We start from the raw sequence: 25,408 nt of genomic DNA on the forward strand, positions 1-25,408 counted from the left end.
CTTAAAGGTAAAGTGACCCCTGACCGTTAGGTCCAGTCGTGACCGACTCTGGGGTTGCGGCGCTCATCTTGCGTTATTGGCCGAGGGAGCTGGCGTGCAGCTTCCAGGTCATGTGACCAGATATGACAAAGCCACTTATGGCGAACCAGAGCAGCACACGGAAACGTCGTTTACCTTCCCGCATGGAGCAGAACCTATTTATCTACTTGCATTTTGATGTGCTTTAGAACTGCTAGGTTGGCTGCTTGGGTCATTAAAAAAAAACACACACACACACACACACACCACCCTGTTATACAAGGTGAGGCACCGTAATTTTTGAAAACTAACATTAGTTAGTATCTGTATAGGGAGACCTCTTTCAAGGAAGTGTTTTAAAGTTCTTTGCACGGTGCTTGGCGACCTTTCTCTTAATAAATTCCTCACAGAAGCTATTTTTGCCTCTGGAAACAGCGCGACCGGCAGTTCACTTCAGCGAAAACCAGGCCCTTAATTCTCGTGCAGCGCTCTCTGCCTCTATCTCCTCAGTCCATACCGCGCGCCCCTGGGTGGCAGCCTCCAGATTGCTTTTCCCGCCTAAGGGCCCGGGCGCCGCGAGGCAGGCGGAACGCCTTGGGGCGGGCTTGCCGCCGGCGCCTCCCTCCAGCGACGGGAACCCACTCGCAGCCCCAGCGAAGGTTATCTCGGTCAGGACCGGTTAGCGCCGGTCGCCCAGGCGAAGGGGGTGTGCGCGGGAAAGGCGGAGTCCGCCGGGGGAAGACCCCACCTCCGGAGAGATGACAGAGCCAGTCAAGAGCGCGCAGCGCGGCTGCCGCTGCCTCATACCCAGTCGGCGGTGTGCGCTCCGCTGCTGCGTCTCGGTCAGCCTCCCGCCGCCGCCGCCGCCGCCATGCGAGATTACGACGACATCATCGCCTTCCTGGGCGAGTGGGGCCCCTTCCAGCGCCTCATCTTCTTCTTGCTCAGCGCCAGCATCATCCCCAACGGCTTCAACGGCATGTCCGCCGTCTTCTTGGCCGGCACCCCCGAGCACCGGTGCCGGGTGCCGGCCAGCGCCAACCTGAGCCGCGAGTGGCTCAACGCCAGCATCCCGCTGGAAGAGCGCGATGGGCGGCTGGTCCCGCAGCGCTGCCGCCGCTACAGCCTGGAGGCCCTGGCCAACTTCTCCGCCCGCAACCTGGTGCCCGGGCGAGACGTCAACCTCAGCCAGGTGGAGCAGGAGAAGTGCCTGGACGGCTGGGAGTACAGCCGAGATCCCTACCTCTCCACCATCGTCAGCGAGGTAGGGAGGGGCGGCGGGCAGGCGCCGCAGCTGCTTCGGGAGTCTTATTATTAGGACTGGGCTGTGGTCCGTGTGTGTTTGTGTGCGGAGAGTGGAGGGGCGCGTGTGTTGCCGGCTTGAGGGAAAGGAGGCGCGCGTGTCTGGAGCCTCGGAGTCAGAAAATGGAGGAGCGGGTCGGGGCTCTGAGGAGGGGCCTTGCCGGCTGCAGCACGCGCAGAAGATGCGCTCCGGGGCAGACGCGACGCCGAGCTCCCCTTCGTAAGAGCGAAGGCCGGCTCCGGCGCCTGGGCTAGGGCACGTGTCGCCCGCGCGGTTGTATTCGTTTCTGCTGCCGCCTGGCTCCCCGGAGGAAGGGTTGCATTTAGGGGGCTTCTTCGCATGCTTTCCTGCTTCTCTGGAGAGGTCGGTTGTTGGCGAGCTGGCGGAGCCATTGTCTCGTGCATCGCGCGGCACCTCGGTCCTTTTGCGTCTCTGAAGTCGTGGCACAAGCCGGCCGCGTCCTCTGCTCCTCGCCTTCTATGCGTAGGGACAATGCTGCTTTGTTCGTGATCTCGGGTGTATGAGGAAGGGACCGAGAAAGGCCTGCAGGCAACGTGCATGCATACATTGGGGCCCACGTAACAAATCGCGTTCAACGCATTTAGCTTCGTATGGCTAAGATCCAGCAGGGACCTGTTTACTCATCCAGCCGAGGAAACATTTAGGGTCCCCACTCTTATAGCCGCTTGATGCCACGTCGCTGTACGTCACCATTAGACCACTGATAGTTGGACGTGTGGACTGGCTCCATTGCAAAGTGTTGTACAGTATGTGCTGTGTGTTGGTGGATGATATGTTGGTTGGTTCACACGTGGAAATAAACTGAATGCACCCATAACATTTTGTGTTAATGGATTTTTCTCTCAAAGGAATCACATTAGGGGGGATCTGAACTGCAAAACACAACATCAGAGTGAGGCTAAGTTATCTGATGGATCAGGCTCTTCTTGGTATTGGAGCCATGATGCTGGGAAGGATTTGTTGTTTTGTACCCTTCTCCCTGTATGTTGTTTTCCATCTGTCACTCCCTTCCCAAGCTGCTTCTTACCCTATGGAGGAAAACATATAGGCACCCTTATGATCAGCAACCAGAATACTGCATATGTACCTCTCCCATTGCCACCTGCATCCTGGACTGGTAGGCTACTGTAAATAAATAAAAAATCACAGCTATTGCTAGCATGCTAATTATGTCAGCTCAGATCAACTTCCTTGAGTTCTGTTGAACTGTGATGAGTGTGGTTACAGGGCACTGGTGTGGAATAACATCAATGTGGTAGCTATGGGTGTGTCATATAAAGGGTGTTGTCATAAAACAAATTTAAAAACATGTTATTTCACCTCCTTAGGGGGAAGAAGAAAGGAGCACAGTCCAAAACAAATTAGATTACCGTAACTGTAATCTAGGATAAATCTGGTAGTAATAATTACCCAGACATGAACTAATCTAGAGATCACATCAGGTTTCTCTTTATTTTTAAAAAATATTTATGTCACAAACAATTGTTCTATTGGAATAGACTGTTTTGTAGATGAGAGTTGAAACTCTGACTCATTTCTGAAACATTCATGCTCAATATTTGGAGGATTATGGATTATTGTATATTCCTGCATATAAGACTACTTTTTAACCTAGGAAAATCTTCTCAAAAGTCGGGGGTCGTCTTATATGCCTGGTCGTATTTCTTATACAGCGAGTATATCTTAAACTCTATATTTTAACTGGAAAAGTTGGGGGTTGTCTTATATGCCCAGTCGTCTTATCTGCCGGAATATACGGTATGTTAACCCGACACATACCTTTTGTATATACTATAGTGGTAACATTAACAGTCCAATCCTATACCTGCTGACTCAAAAGTAAAGCCCCATTGAGCTCAATGGAATTTACTCCCAGTAAACTGGTCAGGCCACTGTTCAGACTTGCTTGTTTGTGAACCGCTACCGGTACATTGCCTCATGTTATGCATGCTATCCAGGAGACTTTATTAATTTTAACTCTATCCTTTCTGTAGTTTAATACTGTTTAGACATTTAAATGAAGACTTGACTATTCTTAACTGACTCTTGATGGTCCTGAAAATGGGGTCAGTGAAATGGAACATATAATTATGAATAAGATGCACAAGCCCATTATTTTTATTGTGATCTTCTGAAACATCTGAAAAAGCACCACATCTTACCAGTAGTCAGTGAACTGCAGTTTTAAGTTGATGTGGGGTCTTTCAACAAGATTGACTGATTGTGCGTTAAGTCACTGGATGCTATAATGTTTCCTAATACCAGTTGCTAGAGGCCACAGAGGAGAGAGTGCTCTTGTGCTCATATCCTGCTTGTGGGTTTCTCACAGGTATCTGGGTGGCCACTGTGAAAACAGAATGTTGGACTAGATGGGTCATTGGCTTGCTCTTGCTCTTAATATGTGTGCAGTTGTTTCCCAGTCTTAAATAATTCCTCAAAGTCTTCACTTTGCATAAAGACAGAGAGAGCATTTCCTAGCCACTCACAAAATACAGTACCGGTAGTTATTCTCCTAGCATTTGTTTCTGTTGTGGTTGCTCTGTTGAATATAGTTGTGCAGGGACACCTATAGTGATAAGCAATAATATTGTCACTTCTTCCTTGCCCTAGCAGCATTTTGGAAACCTTGTGTTGTGATGGATGTTGTTGTTGCTGTTAAAAAAAAGTTTAGATGCTGCTTTTTAGTTTAAAACTCTTGGGGTATCTCACATAAAACAGCAATAGATACAGTATAATAAAACAGTGTTAGCTGACCTTTATCATGAGCAGGAGAGTACAATCCTGTTTCTTGACTGTAGTATCCTCCTAAACTGACTTTGTGCAGTGGGATTGATGGCACTGTAATTCAGTACAGACAAGCCCAAGTTTGCACAGGGCTTCTGTTCCTGGCCCCCACATACATTGGGAGAGTGTGCATAAGTCCACCCCTCCCCACTATGCCCTGTTTTCAGTCATGCATCAATTGGATATGCGTAAAATGGCTGCTGCCTGTTGTTAACTTCTAGCTTTAGGACAGTTCACAGAGTATGGCTTTGTCCAACTGTCCATCAGCCCACTGGCATTTGTGCTATGGGGTCCTTCTACCATAAGAACATAAGAAAAACCTGCTGGATCAGGCCAGAAGTCCATCTAGTGTAGCATCATGTTATCTCAGTGACCAGCCTGTAGGAAGGTCACAAGCAGGACATGAATGCAACAGTGTTCTCACTGCTGTGATTCCCAGCATCTTGTATTGAAATACAGTAGTGAAGCAGAACATGGCCACCTTGACTAGTAGCCATCGATAGCCTTATCTTCTACGATTTTTTTCTAATCCTCTTTAAAGCCATCTAAGTAGATGTCCATGACTACCTCTTGTGTGAGCAAATTCCATAGTTTAACTATGTGCTGCATGAAGAAGTACTTTATTTTGTCTGTCCTGAATCTTCCAAAAAGTCCAGAGTGCTCTGACTTCTAGTGTTAGGAGAGAGGGAGAACACTGTATTCACTTCGTTTCATACTATGCATAATTTTATACACCTCTATTTGTGTCACCTCTCACTTGCCTTTTCTCTAAACTAAAAAGCGCTCAATGTTGTAACCTTTCCTCATAGGTGAGTTGGTCAGTACTCTTGATTCTGAGATGAGCTGACCAGAATTGTACACAGTAATCAAAATGGATTCATGCCTTCGGTTATGATATTGACAGTCTTATTTTCAGTCCTTTTTCTATTGATGCCTACCATCTTGCCCCTAATGCTTTTTAACATAACATTGAAGCCTTTGGGTGCAGTCATTAGGAAATTTGGAACATATTTGGAACATGGTGTCACCAGTATGCTGAAGACACTCAGCTCTACGCTGTCACATCTGAAATCAATTGAGACGATGCAAGTTCTGTACCAATGTGGCTCGAGTCAGTGATGGGCTGGATGAGGGCCAGTAATCTGAAGCTGAATCTTGTTAAAATGGAAGCTCTGTGGGTTAGCGGTTCCTAAGTTTGAGAAATTCGCAGGTTGCCTATTCTTGATAGGTTTGCACTCTTCCTTGGGAGTACTCTTAAATCCATCATTGTCACTGGAATCACAGGTGTCTCAGTGGCCAAGTGCTTTTTCTGGCACATCTACACCTGCTCCTTGACAGGGATAGCTTGGTCTTAGCGATGGAAGCTTTAGTAACTTCTACACTGTACTATTGGAATGCGCTCTATGTGAGGCTACATTTGGGGTGGTTTAGAAATTTCAGCAGTTCAAGATATTAGTGTATAAAACCCTAATGGCCTATAATGCCTTATACACCTACCAGAGCAGGGAGCAGGCAGACTGCATGCAAGCTCCACGTTGTGCGAAACTACTGTAAACTGAAGGTATTCCAGCAGTGGTGGTTTAGACCTTAGCCTGGGGCTTCCGTGCTGTCTCCATCCTTCTTTCATGTACTCTGACCCCCCCCCCCGACTTCCTGGTTTGCCATAAGCATAGCTTCCCCCACTGCATCCAATCTAGGTGAAGCATGTTTTTTCTGCAAACCATAGTTGGAAACCATAGGCCACATATCTCTGTACTCCTAAAGGACTCTACAGCATTAAAATATATATGTGAACATGTAGAACAAATGCTCTTCCCTCCCTGTTTTCTTCCCTAGGAGCAATTATTTTTGCCACCATTTTAGCTGCGTTTACCCTAGATAATAGCTGTCTAGGATTACCGGTTGGGCCATCTGTTGTCCATTGTCAATTTTGGCAGAAAGCATTAGCATGATACAAATCTTTTCATCTGCATTATTTCAACATTTGATGGTAATTGGGGGCTAGGTTCTTGGAAATGGGGGCAAAACTACCTCATTGTATTGCTTTCCCCACATATACTTTGGCCAGATTCTACTTTGATTTAAAGGTCTTTGTTAATTGTAAAAGATTTGAGTGATTAGAAATGAAGCTAAGGGAGGGCACCCTGTTGAAAGGGCTTTGTACTTAGCCAATGTACATATTTGGGGGTGTTTTAAATCAAACTGGCTTTATTTCTACAATTTCCATAAGTGAGATCTCTGCATATTTTTCTCTGTGTGTTTTGAGTTTCTAGGCCAAATTGAACATAAAATACTTGACTTAGTTGGGAATGAATGGTCCTGTGTGCTTCCCCAATCTTGATCTCCTAGCTTCTTCCCCATGCAAACCAGCTTCAGTACTTTGATTCTGGTCTCTTTAAACTAGGTAAAGGTAAAGGGACCCCTAACCATTAGGTCCAGTCGTGACCAACTCTGGGGTTGCGGCGCTCATCTCCCGTTATTGGCTGAGGAAGCCAGCGTACAGCTTCCAGGTCATGTGGCCAGCTTCCCATTATTATGCCTAAAACAGAAAACTAGTTTAATTTTACTTTTTCTATCAGACAGGATCAGAAGCTACAATCAAACTGTGGTTTCAGATCCTAATGAATCAACCAACACTGAAGTACAATTCAGTTTATGATTTAATGGAATAGCAGACCAGATTCAGTCTGGTGCATGGATACCTGCTGGAAATCCAACTTTTACCATATGTGGTGGTTATGTAAGATCGTGAAAGCTTTTTGGGAAATGATTTATAATGAACTGGGGGAAAATGTTGAAGGTATCTTTTATTTAAAAAAACAGAGGCTTTACTTTTGGGAATAATAGGTCAAGAGATACCCAAATGTCAGGGAAAAAAGTTTATTATGTATGCAACAATGACTGTTATGATGATTTATGCGCAGAAATGGAAAGAAGAAAACGTTCCAACTAAGAAGGAATGCCAGATAAAACTGAAGGAGTATACGGATGGAAGCACATGTTGTTTCATTATTTGTAAGCTTTGTTATAAAACTGGAAAATGATCAATAAATTATATTTTAAAAGGATTAATCTCTAGTGTATGAGGGGTAGAGCAAAGGATAGGTAGCATAGTGGACCTGACACTTGTTCCTGGCATTAAAAAAATCTGGTTTGTTAAGCCAGGAACATTATGTCAGAAACATCTTGTTAACTTTTTCAGTCTGCTTCCATGATTTTATCTCTTTGTTTCATTTTTGCTTTCCAACAGGTTTCCAAAGATTGGTTCCGGCTTTTTATTTTGTCAGGATTTGGCCTGAAGCAACCACTGAAGGCAGGCTTGTTGAGTTTTTGGCTCATGGACATTTGCTTCTTAGGTGCTCTATTGTGCTTGAACTCTATGATGTTTCAGTTCATTGCAAGACTTGGTTTATTATCAATTCACCATGATTTGCAATTTATTTCTATAACTGTTTTTGCCCATATATTGACTGCTCTTTGTGTTCAGTGTTACAAACAACAACAAGGTATTTATGTCAACAATGTTCTGTTCTCGCCCCACTATTTTGATAACTGGCGAAGGCTCAGGAATATTCACAATTATTATTGTGCTAGAAAGTATTAATCTGTTTCAGAATGTTGTTCCTTCTGAACACAAGAAAGTTTGCAGGAATTTGCACCACTTCCTGTTCCCTTTATGGTTATTATTCCTACAGTTGCAGACCCACTGATATTTCTTTGATTTTGGTCCTGCAAACTATATAGTACATTTGCCTCCTCCATTAGCTGGACCAATTTTTTTAATTCACAGGTGGCATTATTGAGCCCGTCAGTCCCCTAGCTAGAATAAAGCTCAGGAGCTACAGCAGGTGTGGGCAACCCTTGTCCATCCAGGTGTCGCTGAACTACAACTCCCATCAGTCTCAGCTAGCATGCCCAATGTCTAGGAATGATGTGAGCTGTAATTCAGCAACTTCCGAAAGGCCAGACGTTCCGCACACTTGGGCTAGGAGATTCAGTAAGCAGGGTGATATTGAAAGGAGATTGGGGCTGTGAGAAAGCCACCTTTCCTCAAGGTGTGTATTGTGAATGTGGCAGGAACAACATGATTGCTTTGCTTTTATGTGATGAAGGGCTGGGTAATTGTGAAGTGAACAGCTGGGAAGAGCAGAACAAATGCTACTTCGGAAGTATCTATTGTGTGGTTTACTGTGAACATTTCCAAACTGGTGTTGGTTATAGGAAAATATGACTTCTCTTTCCTTTGGGGAGTAGTAAAATCTCTTGACGTTTTGAGATTTTAAAAAGTTACATTCTTGGCCCACAGTTACAGAATATTTGTAAACACAGAGACAGGAGCAGAAATGCACCATCACAGGGGTTAGATGGAGAAAATAAAGTTCTCTCCTCTACTTCTGTTTTTTCCTTTGAGATAGAAGAACCGAAAGCATATTACAGGAAATTAACTCATATTGGCCAACACTGCACATTATGAGGTAGAAATAAGAAGAAAGTGTGAAAATCCTGTCTAGACTATGATTTAAAGGTTGTTGCAGGATCATTTGGTTTTCAGGAGCAAACTAGATAGATGCAAATTATATAGATTAAATTCATCAATGCATTTAATGCATAGGCTCTTAAAAATGCAGGTTGCATTAGTTGAGAAGGGTTGATAATGAACTGTATCAGAACAGGCATGGAGAAGAATTCAAACACTTTCCTCCCCTGGTGTGTCCTGAGGAGAACCCCTTTTCTCAAACTGATATCTGCTGTGGGGAGGGATTACCCACTGACGCAATGCATGGCCAGAAGGAACCAGAATGAAAAATTGCAATTTATAATGAGCCCGGAGATATAAAATATCTGGATTTTTATTTTTATTTAAAAAGCTAACTTAAACACAACTTTTATTTATATCCCACTACATCTTATTAAATAATATAGCATTGAAAATACTATCAGCATTATTCATGTTTATTTGCCGGTTAGTGTCTGAAAGATCCATAGCTTCCTATTCAGAACTTTCACTTGGAGTTTCACAGCTTCAAAAAATAAAAGACACTTGAATCAAAATAATCCTTTCAGTTCTTTCATGTCTTAGTTTCTTCCTTAATTATATGTGGGCATCAGTATTCATTTGATGCAGAAATATGAGACAAATGAGAGCTCAAAGTATTCATTGTGCAAGGTCTTGCCACCATGTTACAGGAGCAATATGCTTGGCAGACACCCAGATTATAAACATCTAAACATAGCACTGTATTCTGCAATATGTAAAAGTGCTTCCACTTAGGGCAATGGCCGTATGGAAGCTCCCCACCACCACCACCATATATCTAGGTGAGTGAGCATACATTGCAGTAGCAAGTTTAAGCTGCGCCAATAGATAGCTGCAGAACTGGACCTGTTTCCCATTCATGTCTCTCCCTTCCTTTGAGCTTCAATAGTATTTCTTTTCTCCAGTTTTGTTTCATCTATAAGGCAAGAATTTCATGTTCTGGTCATATTTAGTTTGTACACCAATATGATTTGGGTTTATTGTTGCTGTCTTTTTAAAATGCAGTGGCCAGACATTGCTTCACTAAGTGTTGACGTCTAAAGCCTTCCATGGCTCAGGACCTCAATACCTCTCCACATTAGAACTGACCCTGCACTTCTCATCTCAAGCCCTTCTCTATGTTTCCCCTACCCAAGAAGTTCAGGGGGTGACTACACGAGAACAGGCTTTTTCTGTGGTGGCTCCCCATCTGTCTTTAGGTACTCAGGTCTTTGGCCGTTAAATAATCTATGACAGACATCCCCAACCTTCGGCCCTCCAGATGTTTTGGACTACAGTTCCCATCATTCCTGACCACTGGTCCTGTTAGCCAGGGATCATGGGAGTTGTAGGCCAAAACATCTGGAGGGCCGCAGGTTGGGGATGCCTGATCTATGACCTGTTAAATATGTGCGGGAGCGATGGTTATTACGATTATTTTATATTGTGCTTTCTATTATTATGCTTTGTATTATGCTTTGTAATATATCATTGTTATGCTCCATAAATTATGTTCTTAATAGTGTACACCACCCTTTGATCTTTGAATAAAGCGTGGTTTAGAAATCAAATAAACAAAAATGCCAGACTGCTATGTTGATTTTGCCAAAATAAAATTTTCCATAGAAGGGGACAGGGGGACATTTGCCATTGTTTCAGTATGTTCCAGACTGCAAAATATGTTTTGGAAAAGGGCTGGATGTTATGGGAAGTAGTCCTAATCCACTTTAAATCATGGGATCTGTGACACTAATAGAATTTGGATAACAGCTAATTATCTTTTTGGAAAAACTAAATATGTTTCATAAGACTTTAAACACACAGCTTTCCCATGGGAAAAGAAGTCAGCCTGATATCAATTTAATAATGCAGTCTAAGCGTATAAAACAGTACATTTTTGTTGCCTCTCCCTTTTTAAGCTTGTTCCTGCAGTATTAGAATTACTTGTGTAGCTTTACCAACACCAGCATGCTGTGCCTGATGGAGGCTTGCGCTTCTTTACTACCTAATCTCCATACCAGATGGCAAATACATTTCAAAAGTGAGGGAAATTTTGAAAGCTGAGTGTGATATAACTTTACATAGCATGTCATTTTTAAAAAGTTTTTTTAAAAAAAATATTTATAATTTTAGATTATAACCAAAAAGAAAACATTTCTACAATAATTCTAGCATTTTAAGCCTCGACTTCCCTCCCCCTTCCTATGATTCCTTAAAGTCATCTTTCCCTGCATATCCTAAATTATCTTGTCTTACTCTTTTTATTCCTCTCTTATTATATATGTTTTGAAAACTTCAAGTTTTTACAATAATCGTGCTGTCTTAATCTCTATACAGTTTGCATGTAAATATTCAATAAATCATTCCCTATCCTTAATAAAGAGTTTGTTATCTTGATTTCTAATTCTTTCAGTAAGTTTTGCCATTTCTGCATATTCCATTGATTTCTGGAACCATTCTTCTCTCATTGGAACGTCTTCTTTCCATGTTTGGGCAAATATCGTTCTTGCGGCTGTAGTTCTATACATAAATAAATTTCTATATTGCTTAGCTGGCTCTGATCCCATTACAGTAGTACCTCGGGTTACGAACGCGATCCGTTCTGGGTCGCAGTTCGTAACCCGAAAAGGTCGCAAACCGAGCGCGCGTTTCTGTGCATGCGCAAAGCACGATTTTTGCGATTTTTGTGCTTTGCGCATGCGCAACGCACGCGCACCGAAAACACTTCCGGGTTTGCGGAGTTCGTAACCCGAACTGTTTGCAACCCGAGCGGTTCGTAAACCGAGGTACGACTGCATTCCCAAAAGAAAAGCTTCTGGTTTTGTTTTGTTTTACAAATGTTATCTGAAACATTTTTTTTTCCAATTCATTATACAGTCATACCTGGGAAGTCAAACGGAATCCATTCTGGAAATATTCCAAAACGTTCAAAATCCAAATTGCGGCTTCTGATTGGCTGCAGGAAGCTCCTCCAGCCAATCAGAAGCCCTGGAAGCCCTGGCGGACATCCAGGTTCTAAAGACTATAGAGACCAATATGGGAGAGGCATGTTTTATTTCAGGTACGACAGATGAATGCATTTGGGGTTTTGCTACTACAGGTGCATCATGGCCTTTCTTCTCTGTGATCCTCCGTTATTATTCCTCCATTGTCACTGCTGTGGATACACGACCTGTGTCTCCAGGCCCTACAATAATACAGCGGCGTTAATGTTGCCAGCCTTCATGTCATGGTTGCAGACATCTTTGTAATGCAGAGTTGGTCTGCCATAACAGCAGCCATAACAGATGGCCACCTTCTTTTCATAGACTCAAATAAATACGTTCTAGTTAGATACTTAGAACTGCTTCAGGACCACTGGGTTGAGCAGTTTTAGAAGGTACATGCCAGCTCTCTTAATAAGGCAAAGACCAGCAAGGCATTGGCAGTATCTGAAGCCGGGTGTATTAATTCACTTGACTAAAAAGGGAATAAAATCTGCCATTTGCTAATCGTTAATATTGAACGTAGAAGAAATCACTCAGTGTTTATTGGAAGGCATATTTGGGGAATCCCAATATGTGAACCAAGCTGGAACTCTCATCTGGCAGAAGCAGCCCATGTCATCAAGGATAGTAATGTAGGCTTATTCTGTAATGGACTAGTTGAGCATTTCTCCATGGAAAGTAGTGGTATGTAAACTACTTTCACCATGCTCTTTTAAAAAAGATAATCATTTTTTAAAGTATTGTGCTGATATTTCTGGCTGTTGTGTCCTGCGTATTTACAAGAGATTTACAGTAGGGTGCATTTCAGCTCAGAAGTTCTATTGAGTTCATTGAAACTTCCTTTGCCCGTATGTAGGTGTGTGTGCACATGCAAGAGAGAGAGGGACCATGCCCAGGACAAGGTTGTGTTGTGTATATTCTGTGGCAGTCGAAGATGATTGAATTTATGGAACTGGCTGAATTGACCGGGAGACTCTGTGAACAGAGGGAAGAGTCGGTGGAAGAAGATTGGAAGAAATTTAAAATTTATTTGAAAAATAATTGTAATATTGAGAATGTTTAAAATTTGGAAGCATATAGAGGTTGTAGAAAAGGATTTGTTGATATTTTTGTTTGTTTTTCTCTTTTTTAATATAGTAAATTTTAGATATAAGTGTTAATTAAGTTTTGAATGGATTATGAAATGTGAAATAAAGGTAAAAATAGGTTAAATAAGTTATAACAAGATTTGAACCATGATTTAGAAATTACTAAAGATGATCTACAATGAAACGCAGTTAGGAGGGATATGAGGAAGTCAACAATGTTAGGGATTTAGATAAACAGGATTATATATTTTTTTGTTTCTTTGTAATGTTGTTTTTCATTTTTGTATGTTATTCTTTTTGTATGTTTTTATTTTGTACATTTGTTGTATCCCACATGGGATACATGTTGTTATGTGTTTTTGTTTTTCTGTTATAAAACCCAATAAACATTTTTTTTTATAAAAAAAGGTTGTGTATATTCTGTGTTACCATGCAGTTGCTTGGTTCCTGAAGATGGCCCACCTCAGATGCTCCAGCCAAACCATGGTTTTAGCTATTAGGCATGTGTTGTGGACTTGTATATGTCTGTGGCATTTATCATTTCCCTCCTGTACTTCTTGGTTTGAGATAACTGTAAGTACAGTCTTTGACTGAACTGTCATAGATTGTTGTCTTGAGGTACGTTCTTTTTCCTTCTCGGTAGTGGCACCCGCCCTGTGGAACGCCCTCCCATCAGATGTCAAAGAGAAAAACATCTACCAGACTTTTAGAAGACATCTGAAGGCAGCCCTGTTTAGGGAAGCTTTTAATGTTTAACAGACCATTGTATTTTAATATTTTGTTGGAAACCCAGCCAGATAGGCAGGGTATAAATAATACATTATTACTATTACTATTACTATTACTATTTGTTCTGTCTTTGAACATGTGCTTGTGAAAGGCGGGGGTGTTGTTTGATCCTTAGGTGGGGAATGTATGGTTAGAATTATCACAAGTATGCGCCCTACCCCTGCTGGGTAGAGAACTACATAAAATAACTTTTTTATTTTTGGTTGCCAAGAGATTTCCTAATAATAACTCTGTTTGATTGCCAAATGATTTCCTAATAATAAATATAAATAAAGTTCCAACACAAACTGCTGTTTCTGTGTATAATCCACTCTGCATAATCCACTGATGTGATTTTAATGCCAGCTTTTGTTTTGGTAAACACATGTAGTAATGATGAATAATTTCCTTTTGCCATGACAACCAATAGCTATTTTGAGTTCCACATGCTTGGTATTATGGTTGCTTTCATAATTCTAGAGCCATTCTTTTTGGCAAGGCATTGTCATCTTAGGTTTTATAAAAGCAGTGAATATAAAACTGCTGTGGCCTTTTGATAGGGTTTTGAATGAACAAAAGTTGTTTTTCACTTTTGTTTGTGTATTCAGGGTTTTCCAAGGAATATGTAAATATAGGATCCTATCTTTGTGAAACTATGCAAGGTTGTGGCCTGTGGCACCCTGGAGCAAAGAGGTAGGTTAATTAGTTACTTCAGATTGGGTAATAGACTAAAGTCTTTTCTATGGAGAGCTATGCCACAAGGAAGGTGTATTACTACGTAACACAGAGAAATTTCTCACATTAGAGAGATTATATGTTCTGATTATTCTCAGAACTAGTGCTCATGGCACAACTTTCTCTTGCAGCTTGCAACCACATATAATCTCATATTAATAACTAGGGTATATCCTTTATTCATATAGGCAGTGTTCCTCTGCATGCATAACAGAACTCTCCATCTCAACCCCGCCTTCCTGGACGTGCATAAGGCCCCATATGCATGTATGTCAGAGCACTCTGGAAATGAGGAACTGGTAGGAGAACACTTCAGTCTCCCAGGACATTCTATACAAGATCTCAAAGTAGCTGTCTTATTACAAAAGAATTTCAGAAATAGACTGGAAAGAGAAGTTGCTGAATTGCAACTTATTACCAAACTTAAAACCATGGAGAGACCTGGTCTGAATAGAGACATTGGATTCTTATCTCATTATACATGATAAAGCTTTTTTAGCCATCTCACCCCTTGCTTTTTCCTGTAAGACCAACTGCAGTCGTTAACAGTCAACAACAGGTTTACCACACCTATCAGCCAATCACCCATTCCCACCACCCTTCTGAGTAATACCCCTTGTCAGGGGGACTCCCTACAGGGAGCCTCCCCCCGTCCTCCTGACCAGCACTTCGCCCAGCGACAGCGGTAGCAGCGGGTCAGGCGGGGGGGGAATTAGGCATGGAGCCGGATGGAGGGAGGGGTCAGTGAGGCATCCGAGCCCTTGCACTGCCCCAGCCAACCAGTGGAGGAAGGAGGGCTCAGCAATGTGTCAAAGCCCAAACACAGGTTTAGGGGGTGGCGTTTCGGGGTCCCCAAGCTATTATGCTGGCCCCAAAGCAGAAGGGCACCATTGCCGGATTCTGCGAGTGACTAGGAGGTCATGTTTTCTGCTATCTGCACTGTAAATAATATGCACAATAAAACCTTAAAAGACAGATCGGACTGGAGTGTCTTTCCTCGGGAGTAGCCGCAACAATCCCCTGACACCCCTCCCCACCCTCTCACTATATATAAGGGTCTGGTGACTTCTGTTTCAGTGTATCTGAAGAAGTGTGCATGCCACACGAAAGCTCATACCAATGACAAACTTAGTTGCAGAAAGCCGAGGTCAGTCCTCCAGTATGGGATTCCAGTCCCTACTCGCACACTAGTAAATTGCACTGTTTTATGTCAAATTTCCAGAGACTTTGCCCTGTGATAATGTTGAAACTTGTTGCCTAGTTAATGACTAACATAGTGCTTCCTTTGTTTTCATACTGATGTATATTGGTGCAGCCCTCATACTCAAGTGTTGTTAACCTTGTGTTTGGTAGTAAACCCAAACATAAGAGCTCATAAGAGCTTGCATGATAGAATACATCCCTTCCAAACCAGGATTTCTAGTTTTCTGCGTGCAGGGGGAAAATGTATGGAGCAGTATTCGGATGTCTCTATACTTTTCCTTATAAAAACAAATATCCCTAAGCTGGACCAAACATGTAGGAAAGATGTGTCAATTAAAATCACCCCTAGTGCCCGCAAAAAGCAAGGATGAGGGAGGGGCAAATCAGTGGGGACCATGGCAGTAGCAAGGGATTAAAGACACCCCCCACCTGACAGCTATTTCACACGTGTGGTGACTATGTATTATTTTAAATGGTCAACATAGCAGGATTAACTTAGAGCAGTTGGGACTGTTTTAATTTAGTACAATATTCCACAGTAACACACAATTAGTGAAGTGAGTTTGTCAAGTTATATGGCAGTATGCTTCATGGTCAGTGTGTATCGCCTGTTTATCGGGTGTGTATCACCTGTTTATCTGGGGCATACAGTGTGTATCACCTGTTTATCTGGGGCATACAGCCTTAGTGACACCAACTCTCAAATTGTAGATTCTTATATTTCTGTCAGGTAATTAACTGCAGTCTACGGTGAACTAAGGTCATACTGGCAACAGTTCAATTTAGCCATTAAAATTCTAAACAGATATGACCACAGGTCTCTATACAGTATAACAATAAATAGTAGCAAAGAAAAAGTGTGTGCTGTACACTGCCCTGTGAAATGTTAGAACAGGTCTCTCAGCTCTATCCGTTCTTCATAGAACATGAAGGTTCCCCTATGCAACTATGCAAAATTACGAAGATTACTGTACTGTATTTTTCCGTCTATAAGACGCCCCCATGTATAAGATGCATTTTGAGGGACTCAGATGTAAGAAAATGGGGGGAGATATATCCATGTAGAAGACGCGCGCCCCCCCCAATTTTTGACATTTTTAAGGGGGGGAAACTAGTCTTATACACAGAAAAATACGGTATAGTTTAAAGGTAGGGGGTGTTGGCAGAACACTCTCCTCACCCCTATTCTTCTTCTGTTTCTGTCATCTCCACTGTCTCTCTTCTCACCTTGAGAGATGACAGAGGCTGGTACAATACTGACACTGCTACCGATGCCTCCTTATCATAAATGGGAAATGGCCATGGGGCAAAGGAGATACCTATCCAGGCAGGTAATCAGGCTCTAGGAGGCTGGGGAGGAAATAATTGGCTCTCTTACCTGCTCTGGTCACTGTCTTTGGCCCTCCAGATGTTTTAGACTACAATTCCCATCATGCCTGACCATTGGTCCTGTTAGCTAGGGATCATGGGAATTGTTTAAAAAAATAACAATAGTCATTTGAAAACCATGTGTATAAGTAATTACCATTCCTTTTAATGGGTAGCTCTGTAAGTTGTTCTCTTATTCGGAGACATCTCTTAAAGACCATAGGCAGGAACACACACACACTTGAATTGTTCATGGGGTTTAGACACACAAACAGGCACAGGAATGTTCTTTTAAAAATTAAATATGTTCTCCTTGACTACTGTATTGGCCCAAATATAAGCCGCACCCAAATATAAGCCGCTCCATTCCTCGCTGCTCCTGGCTGCATACTGGGGGGGTGGGAGCCGCGCTGTGTCACCAGCGCCCTTTCCCCTTCCTCGCTTTCTCCCTTCCCGCCCTTGGGGGAGAGGACTGAGTACTACGTGCGGGGTGGGCACTGCTTTGCCGCACTCCTGGCGCTGTTTGCCCCGCGCTCCTGGCTGCATACCGTAAGGTCACGAATATAAGCCACACTTCAACTTTTCATAGTTGGGATTCAGGGGGAAAGCGAGGCTTATATTCAGGCCAATATGGAATTGCTGTTCTCCCCAACACACACACACACACACACACACACACACAGTTTTCCTACAAAGTCTGTTGCCTGCTTTGAAACGCTCCTGCATTTCTTAGTGGAGATGATAAACTGTGCTTTCCTTTAATTTTAAGAGGCAGTTGATTGGTTTTCTTCATTTCAAGATCCCAAAAGGAAATATTTTTCATGAGCTAATAAATTATTTATACCAAGGCTCTAGGAGTCACCATGTGAGAATAATAGGGCTGGATTCTCATTCCACCCTTCCTGCTGGCACTAGTGTTTTGCTACTCTTTAATTATGTCAATTTATGTAGCACACTGGGTGTAAGTATTTCCTAGCTTATGCTGCACACCCCGATCCCAATCTTCTAGCCATCTGGTGAGATTAAATGTATTGTGATGCAAGAAGCGCTTGCAAAACCAGGAAATCTTTACCAGATTTTTCCATAATAAATGGCTTCCCAGCTGCACAAATAAATATCCACAGTACAAAAGAGATATGTGTACAAAGTTGCAATGTAAAATTCTGTGGTGTTTCTGCTTCAGCCCCTTATCTTGGCAGCACTGAAGGGATAGTACAGGGGTAGTCAACTTCTTGACTACTTGGGAGACAACTCATTCACCCAGTCTATAAGCCATGGTAGTATCCAAAGGGGATTGAATTATTTGCCTTTAAGTGCCTAGGACATAGAGTGGGAAATACCAGGCTAGCTGTCTGGGGTTTGGAAATAGGATAACTGTGTCTGGTGAAGGAAATGTCTTACCTAACCTGAGGCCGATGCAGTACTTCCCAGAACTCTTGGGCTTTTGGGGACCAGATATGACCCGCATGCAAGGATGCTGCGCAAGAGGCAACTTGGCTTGATTTTAAATGTAAAAATAATGGGGGGAAACAGAGGTGGTGAAGATAGCAAATTTAGCTGCATCTTATCATGGCTATGGGGAACTCTGGGGAGAAATTTATAGAGGCAAACTAGGTCATAGCTCTTGTCACCCTTATTGGACTATTGTTCCACAGCAGAAGTGAACAGATAATACTGGGCTGCCCATTGTTAAAGCTCCATTTAAAGTGGTGTTGGATGTGTGGTTATGTAACAAGAGACAAGCCAAAATCTCAAAATTCAGCAAACTGTAAATTACTCAGGAGTCAGGACTAACTACTGTACTGTACAGTATTGGTTAAATTTCTCAACTGCAAAACAATTCACATTCCATTTTGTCTTTGTTATGTGCTGATGACCTTAATTTTAATTTTAAAATCGACTAGAGGAACAAGGAAAGATGGTTTTGTTTAAAGATGGTGCGCATTTTAGCATGTATGCCTTAAGTTAATTTTTCATACCAGCTTATAGCATCTAAGAAGTATAATGGATTTTTATTTTTATTTAATTGTGATATTGTTATAAGAATTTTGAGGTCATATCTATATATATATAATAATTGTTCATAAAACATGTACATGAATGTACAGGCACATGTCTGAAGCAGCACAGGAAGACAGGCCTTTCTGACACCATTTTGACTCTCTCTCTGACCAGGTGTTCCTCTGCAAGGAAGAAGTGGGGTGGGGGGAACCTTCTCATTGTCTCAGGAATTAAAGTGATAATCCCTGGCATCCTGATACCTGACTGCCAGACAAAAGGGTGTGATTAACTTGGCTGGGAAACAGGGAAATGTAAATATCTCTCAATTTTGTTGATTAGGTTTTGGGGGGCAGGGGGCAGGGTCCAGACTGCTCAGATTACTGCCACCAGACCTCCCCTTTCATGATGTACCTATGATGAATCTAGGGAGGGGGGTCTTGGGCTACACCCCTTCTGTGACATATGGATGATGCTTCTGGGGGGTGGGCTGAAACCAATTTCAAATTTCTTTTTAAGGGCAAGACATCTTTGTTTGGGGTTCCTTCCTTGTTCTCCTGTGTGAGAGGAAGGACCCTGTTGCAACAGTTAAAATAAAAGTGCCTTGCTTCGTACGTCCTGGTTTGGTCTCTGTTATTTGGTGGGCAGGAGACGCTTAAATTCGTCTGCTTGCCTGGATCCTTGAGCTCTCCCTGGGTCAAGATCCATTTCTCTGGGTTCATAGGAACCAGCTTAAATTTTACAACAATTTGGCGACCACGAAGGGACCCAGTTTTGCCTTGAGCTCCGGGTTCACTGAGGAAGGGGAGCCCAGCGCGCCCTTGCCTCTTTTGCAGGGGGGTAAACCAACCTCAGGACCCGAGGCACTTGGTAGTAATTGAGAGTCCAAGCGGGACCCCCAGGACGAAGCAACGTTTAAAGGGACAAGGCTGTTTTTTTTTCAGGAACCAGTTGGAAGCTGGAGACAACGGGATTCGACTGAAAGGATCGGTCGTGAGTATTAAAAGGGGACACCTTGGGTGAGCTAAGAACCACAGCAACTAAAAATCTATTTCTCCACTTGGACTATCCTTTTCTACTCTCCTCTTTGGACCTTAGTTGCAGCAAGGCTGCCAGGCACAGTTACAAGGTAGAACTGAGGTCCAGGGCAACAGTCTTTACGTTAAACGCAGAGCTCAGAAAGACTGTCCCAGCTCCCTTCTGCCAAACTGAGCAGAAGTCTGAGCAAACTGTCGCTTTTCTACCAATCTGGGAATCTGGCTATCCCAGCTCTGTTTCCTATTCCTCTGCTCTTAATCTTCGGGTGAAGACGCCCCCCTGCCATGGCGACCTTTGTTAGGTATGACCCATGTGAGGGACAGGGGATATCGCGAAGTCCCTCCCCTCCTGAGTTCAAGCCCGTCCCCGAGCAAAGGGGAAAGCAGGGAGAGTTCCGATTCCAGTGGGGAAGCAGGAAGTCGTGTCCGAGGCTCAGGCAAGGTAGAGGAGCCAGGGTCCCAGGTGGGACAGGAAGGGGCAAGCAAGGGGGGAAGACCCATCCCTCCAACTCCAGAATTACGCAGGAAGAGGAGGGGCAAGAGGATGGGTCTGCCAAAGCTTTTGTGTTGGAGAAAGACGCGCCAAAAGCCATTAGGAGGTTCTGAAACCGACTGACAACATCGCTCCGTGTAAATAGCAATGACTTGAGCACTGTAAATACGCAGCACCAATAAAAGAATAAAATGCAGAGCTGCGTAGCGTCGTTACTCTGAAGTAGTCCACTCCGGCCACTGTGACAGCAACCTCCTAATCATTTTTGGGCTACTTCGGAGTTGCCGGGATGAGCGTGTCCGAGGCGGAGAAGTGGCGGCAGATCGCTGAGCAAGCCCAGCTAGAACTGCAACAGCTGTCGCTGCAGGCGCAGGGAGAATTGAAGGCAGCTAAAGAGGAGACTAAGAAGGTCCAGGACGACCGGCTACAACTTGCGGAACAGGTGAGAGAGCTCCAGGAAAAAGAGCAGCATTTAAGGGCGGTGGCGGTAGACCTCCAAAACAAGCTGGATGCAGAGAAAAACAAGGCGGGAGGGGCTCCCCAAGTCCAAGTGCTGCCAGGAAGGAGAGCAGGGACCCTTGTAAGCAAGTTCAATGGAGACCCGAAGGAGTTTCAGGGCTTTGAGACTGAGATCGTGTATGCTCTTGAGCTGCACCAGAATGAGTTCCCCGATGATGAGCACAGAGTAGCGTTTATTGTGGAACATCTCACCGGAGCAGCCAGGGAGTGGCTAAGACCATTAATCGCAACCAAGAATCCTTGCATGAAAAATGTCCAACAATTTCTAGAAGGTTTGAGGACGATGTATTCGTCCGATAGTCATTTGGACCAGACTAAGGAGGAACTGCATAATTTACGCCAAGGAAATATGACAGTTCGCGCATATTGGGCGAAATTCACCATGCTGGTGCACAGACTGGGGTGGGTTTTGGATTCGCCTCCCATGCAAGCTGCGTTTTACTTGGGTTTGAGCGAGGAGGTGAAGGATGAACTCTCGAGAGGTCCAAAGCCCAGTACTATGGATCAGCTGAGCAAAGCAGCTCTGGCGGTGGGGGTGAGGCAGGAATCCCGGTGGAACGACAAGCAAGCGACGCGCGCAAAGCGGGCTTGGTTCCCACGGTCGCAGGAGAAGCCACTCCCTCAACAACCCTTTCAGGCCACGCCTGGAGCCAGCCAGGACCAGGAGCCCATGCAGATTGATAGCGCGCGCGCGCGGGCTTTTCAAACCCCAGCGGCGCCAAGACGCAAGGAGGGAAGGGGCGGGAATTGCTTTCTCTGCAACTCACCCCAGCATCTCGTCAGAGACTGCCCACATCGCAGGGAGTGGCAAGGAAAGGCGGGAACGGTGGTGCCCTCCCCCACTGACGCAGCACCACAGCAGGGAAACGGGAAAGCCTGGCTGCAGGAGACAAGGGGCAGCAGCCAGGCACAGTCAGCAGACAACAGCCCCAGCCCGCCCACCCGCACAGAGAGGTGCAGAGCCAGCCCACCCCTCCCAGAGCAGGAGTGGTTCTAGAAGTGACGCTAACGCTCCCAAATGGCTATCCCCTGACGGTCCTCGCCTTAATTGACAGTGGGGCGTCCGCCAACTTCTTCTCGAGAAGCTTTGCAGAAGAGCACCAAATCCAGCTTTTGCAGTTGGATTTTCCTCTGCACGTAGCAACCATTGACGGCAGGGAGCTGCTGGGAGGGGCCATCACACATCAAACCCCCCCCATGAGAATGACGGTGGGAAGGCACTCAGAGACACTGGCGTTCAACGTCACCACCATCTCAGACCCCCCCATCGTCTTGGGCATGAGCTGGCTGGCGCGCCACGACCCCTCCATCAGTTGGCACCAGAGGTGCATCACGTTTGGGTCAGACTTTTGTCTGGAACATTGCATGCAGCACCAACCAGGGGAGGGGCCTCCGATAGCCACGGTGGCCACCATGCATATCAAAGGGGGTGAGGCAATACCCAAGCAGTACTGGGACCTGCAGGAGGTCTTCAGCGAAGCGGAGTCCGACCACCTACCCCCGCACAGGCCTTTTGACTGCCAGATCAACCTGGTGCCAGGGGCGACGATACCCCCAGCCAAGCTGTACGCCATGTCAGACCAGGAGCTGGAGGATCTGCGCGCTTTCATCGACAAGAACCTCAAGCGGGGGTTCATAAGGGAAAGCAAGGCAGCAGGGGGCAGCCCGGTCTTCTGGGTGGACAAGAAAGACACGCAACAGCGCCGTCTTGTGGTGGACTTTAGACGGCTGAATTCGGTGACAGAGCCCGTGGCTTTCCCCATGCCCAGAGTGGATGATCTCCTGACAGCGGCACGCAGGGGCAAGATTTTCACCAAGCTGGACCTAAGGGGGGCGTACAACTTGATCAGGATCCGGGAAGGAGATGAATGGAAAACCACGATGTTCACGCCTCTGGGCTCTTTTGAATATCTGGTGATGCCCTTCGGTTTGCAAGGGGGCTCAGCATGCTTCCAGGCCTTCATGCACCACGTCCTGGGGTCCCTCCTCTTCAGGAAATGCTTGGTCTTCCTAGATGACATCCTTATCTACTCGAATGACCCAGTGCAGCATGTGAAAGATGTCAGAGAGGTGTTGCAACGCCTGAAGGAGAACCACCTGTATGTGAAGCTGGAGAAGTGCAAGTTTCACACCAAAGAGGTGGACTTCCTGGGCTACAAGCTGTCAGACAAGGGGCTGGCGATGGACAAGGACAAGGTGCAGGCCATCCTGGACTGGCACAGCCCCAGGACGCGCAAAGATGCCCAACGCCTACTAGGCTTCGCTAACTTCTACAGGAAGTTCATCAAGAACTTCTCTCGCGTTACGGCTCCCATCACGGACTGCCTGAGAGGCAAGCAGAAGTTCAAGTGGACACCAGAGGCGCAAGCAGCGTTCGAAAGCCTCAAGAGAGTGTTCGCCTCAGACCAAAACCTGTTCCATGTGGTGCAGGACGCGCCCCTACGCATTGAGACAGATGCTTCTGAAAAAGCTGTGGGCGCAATTTTGTTGCAACTGGACGCCAACAGGGAGTGGAGACCCTGTGCCTTCTTCTCCAGGAAGCTGACACAGCCTGAACGCAACTACACAGTGTTTGATAGGGAACTTCTTGCGATCTACGCTGCGTTCCAGCACTGGCGACACTTCCTGGTGGGCGCGAAGCACCCCATCCAGGTGTGCACAGACCACAAGAACCTGGAGTTCTGGAGAACTGCCAGGGTGCTCAACCAGCGGCAGATACGGTGGGCAGAGTTCTTCTCGAACTTCAACTTCTCCATCCACTACATCCCGGGGGAGCAGAATGTCAGGGCGGATGCCCTCTCCCGCAAGCCAGAGTACATGGAGGAGGAGGCGCCACCAGCCCCAAGGCACATTTTCCCCCCGTCGGCATGGTCCTGCGGAGCAGCTGTGGTGAGCGAGGCAGAACTCACAGCACTGACGGCAGCGGATGAATTTGCCAACCGCATCTTCAGAGACCTGAGAGGGGGGAGGGAGCAGGCAAAAGACTTTGCAGAACGCAGAGGGCTGCTTTTCTACAAGGGTGCGCTGTACCTACCCACCACCCAGCTTCGACGTACGGTCCTCAAGCAGATGCACGACAACCCTACAGCGGGGCATTTTGGAAGGGACAAAACCGCTCACCTAGTCATGAGACACTTCTGGTGGCCAGGGGTGCGGGAAGATGTTCGAGACTATGTAAGGGGCTGTACCACCTGCCAGCGGGCGAAGGTGGTCAGAGCAGCGCCACCAGGGTTGCTGGAGCCCTTAGCCACACCACACAGGCCGTGGGAAGTGGTGTCCATGGACTTCATCACAGATCTGCCTTCGTCCAGGGGTAAGACTGCAGTGTTGGTGGTGGTGGACCTTATGTCCAAAATGTGTCACTTTATACCGTGTGCCAGGGCAGTCTCGGCAGAAGAGACAGCCAAACTGTTTGTTGATCACATTTTCAGACTGCATGGATTACCTTTAAGGGTTATTTCGGATCGTGGCCGCCAATTTGTTTCCAGGTTCTGGCGGCGGCTCATGAACCTCCTGCAGGTGGAGGTCAGCTTGTCGACGGCTAGACACCCACAGACCAACGGACAAGCGGAGAGGGTCAACGCCATTCTGCAGCAGTACCTGAGATGCTACGTCAGCCAGCGGCAAACGGACTGGGTGGATCGCTTGCCACTAGCAGAATTTGCCTACAACAATGCAGTGCACGTCTCCACAGGGGTGTCGCCCTTTAAGGCCAATTACGGGCGCGACCTCAGATCTTTCCCAGAGAGGGAGAGGGAGGAGGAGGAGGAGGAGGGCCCACAGGCTGAGGATTGGGCAGAGGAACTGGAGACGGTGCACCAGCAGCTCAGAGACCACTTGGAGAGGGCCAAGGAAGCGTACAAAAAGGGGGCAGATCGCCACAGGCGACAAGGGGAGGTCATCAGGGTGGGGGACAAGGTGTGGTTGTCCTCGGAGGGCCTTCCCACCAGAGGAAGGTGCAAAAAGCTGGCACCCAAAAGGCTGGGCCCCTTCACGGTCACGCAACAGGTAAACCCGGTGGCATACAGGCTGGCACTGCCAGAGGACATGAGGGTGCATCCAGTGTTTCATAGATCGCTGCTGTCGCCGTACAGGGAAAGCAGCAGGCTCCGAGACAGCGAACAAACCCCCGAGGGAGGGGGGGAGAGGGAAGGCAGGGAGCAACTCAATGAGGCCACGGCCATCCTGGATTCAAGGTGGGGGGTGGGGGGACTGGAGTACCTCATGGCATGGGAGGATGCTCCACCGTCCCAGAATGAATGGGTCCCAGCCACTCAGATACAGGAGGAATTCTTGGTGGAAGAATTTCACGCCCTCTTTCCCCACAGACCCAAGCCCTGGCACATGGAAAGGGAGGGGGAGGAGGAGGAGGCACGGGAGAGCAGCTCACCATGGCGCTGGGAAGCGGAGTTTGAGGAACCAGAGGATGAGGTATGGGTGTCACCGAGATCCACCCAGTCAGAGGAAGGAGCAGATTGGCAGAACGTTTTTACCCCCACCAGCTCTGACGCCACGGACTTTTTGGGATTCCCGTCCGCCCAGGCGGAAGGGGGGGGCTCGCAGGACTGGG

The 25,408-nt window shown here is 45.8% G+C and overlaps 1 protein-coding gene across 1 annotated transcript in view; it reads left to right on the plus strand.

The window, feature by feature from the left end:
* The first annotated feature begins 691 nt into the window (after positions 1-691).
* The window catches only part of SLC22A4 (solute carrier family 22 member 4), a 79,438-nt gene continuing 54,721 nt past the window's right edge, over positions 692-25,408 (plus strand). Inside the window, exon 1 of the mRNA XM_035105413.2 lies at positions 692-1,282. Coding sequence (XP_034961304.1) covers positions 890-1,282 — 393 coding nt within the window. The 5' untranslated portion in view covers positions 692-889. The remainder of the gene's footprint in view (positions 1,283-25,408) is intronic.

This window comes from Zootoca vivipara, chromosome 2 (genome assembly GCF_963506605.1).
Source record: "Zootoca vivipara chromosome 2, rZooViv1.1, whole genome shotgun sequence".
Classification (NCBI taxonomy): Eukaryota; Metazoa; Chordata; class Lepidosauria; order Squamata; family Lacertidae; genus Zootoca; species Zootoca vivipara.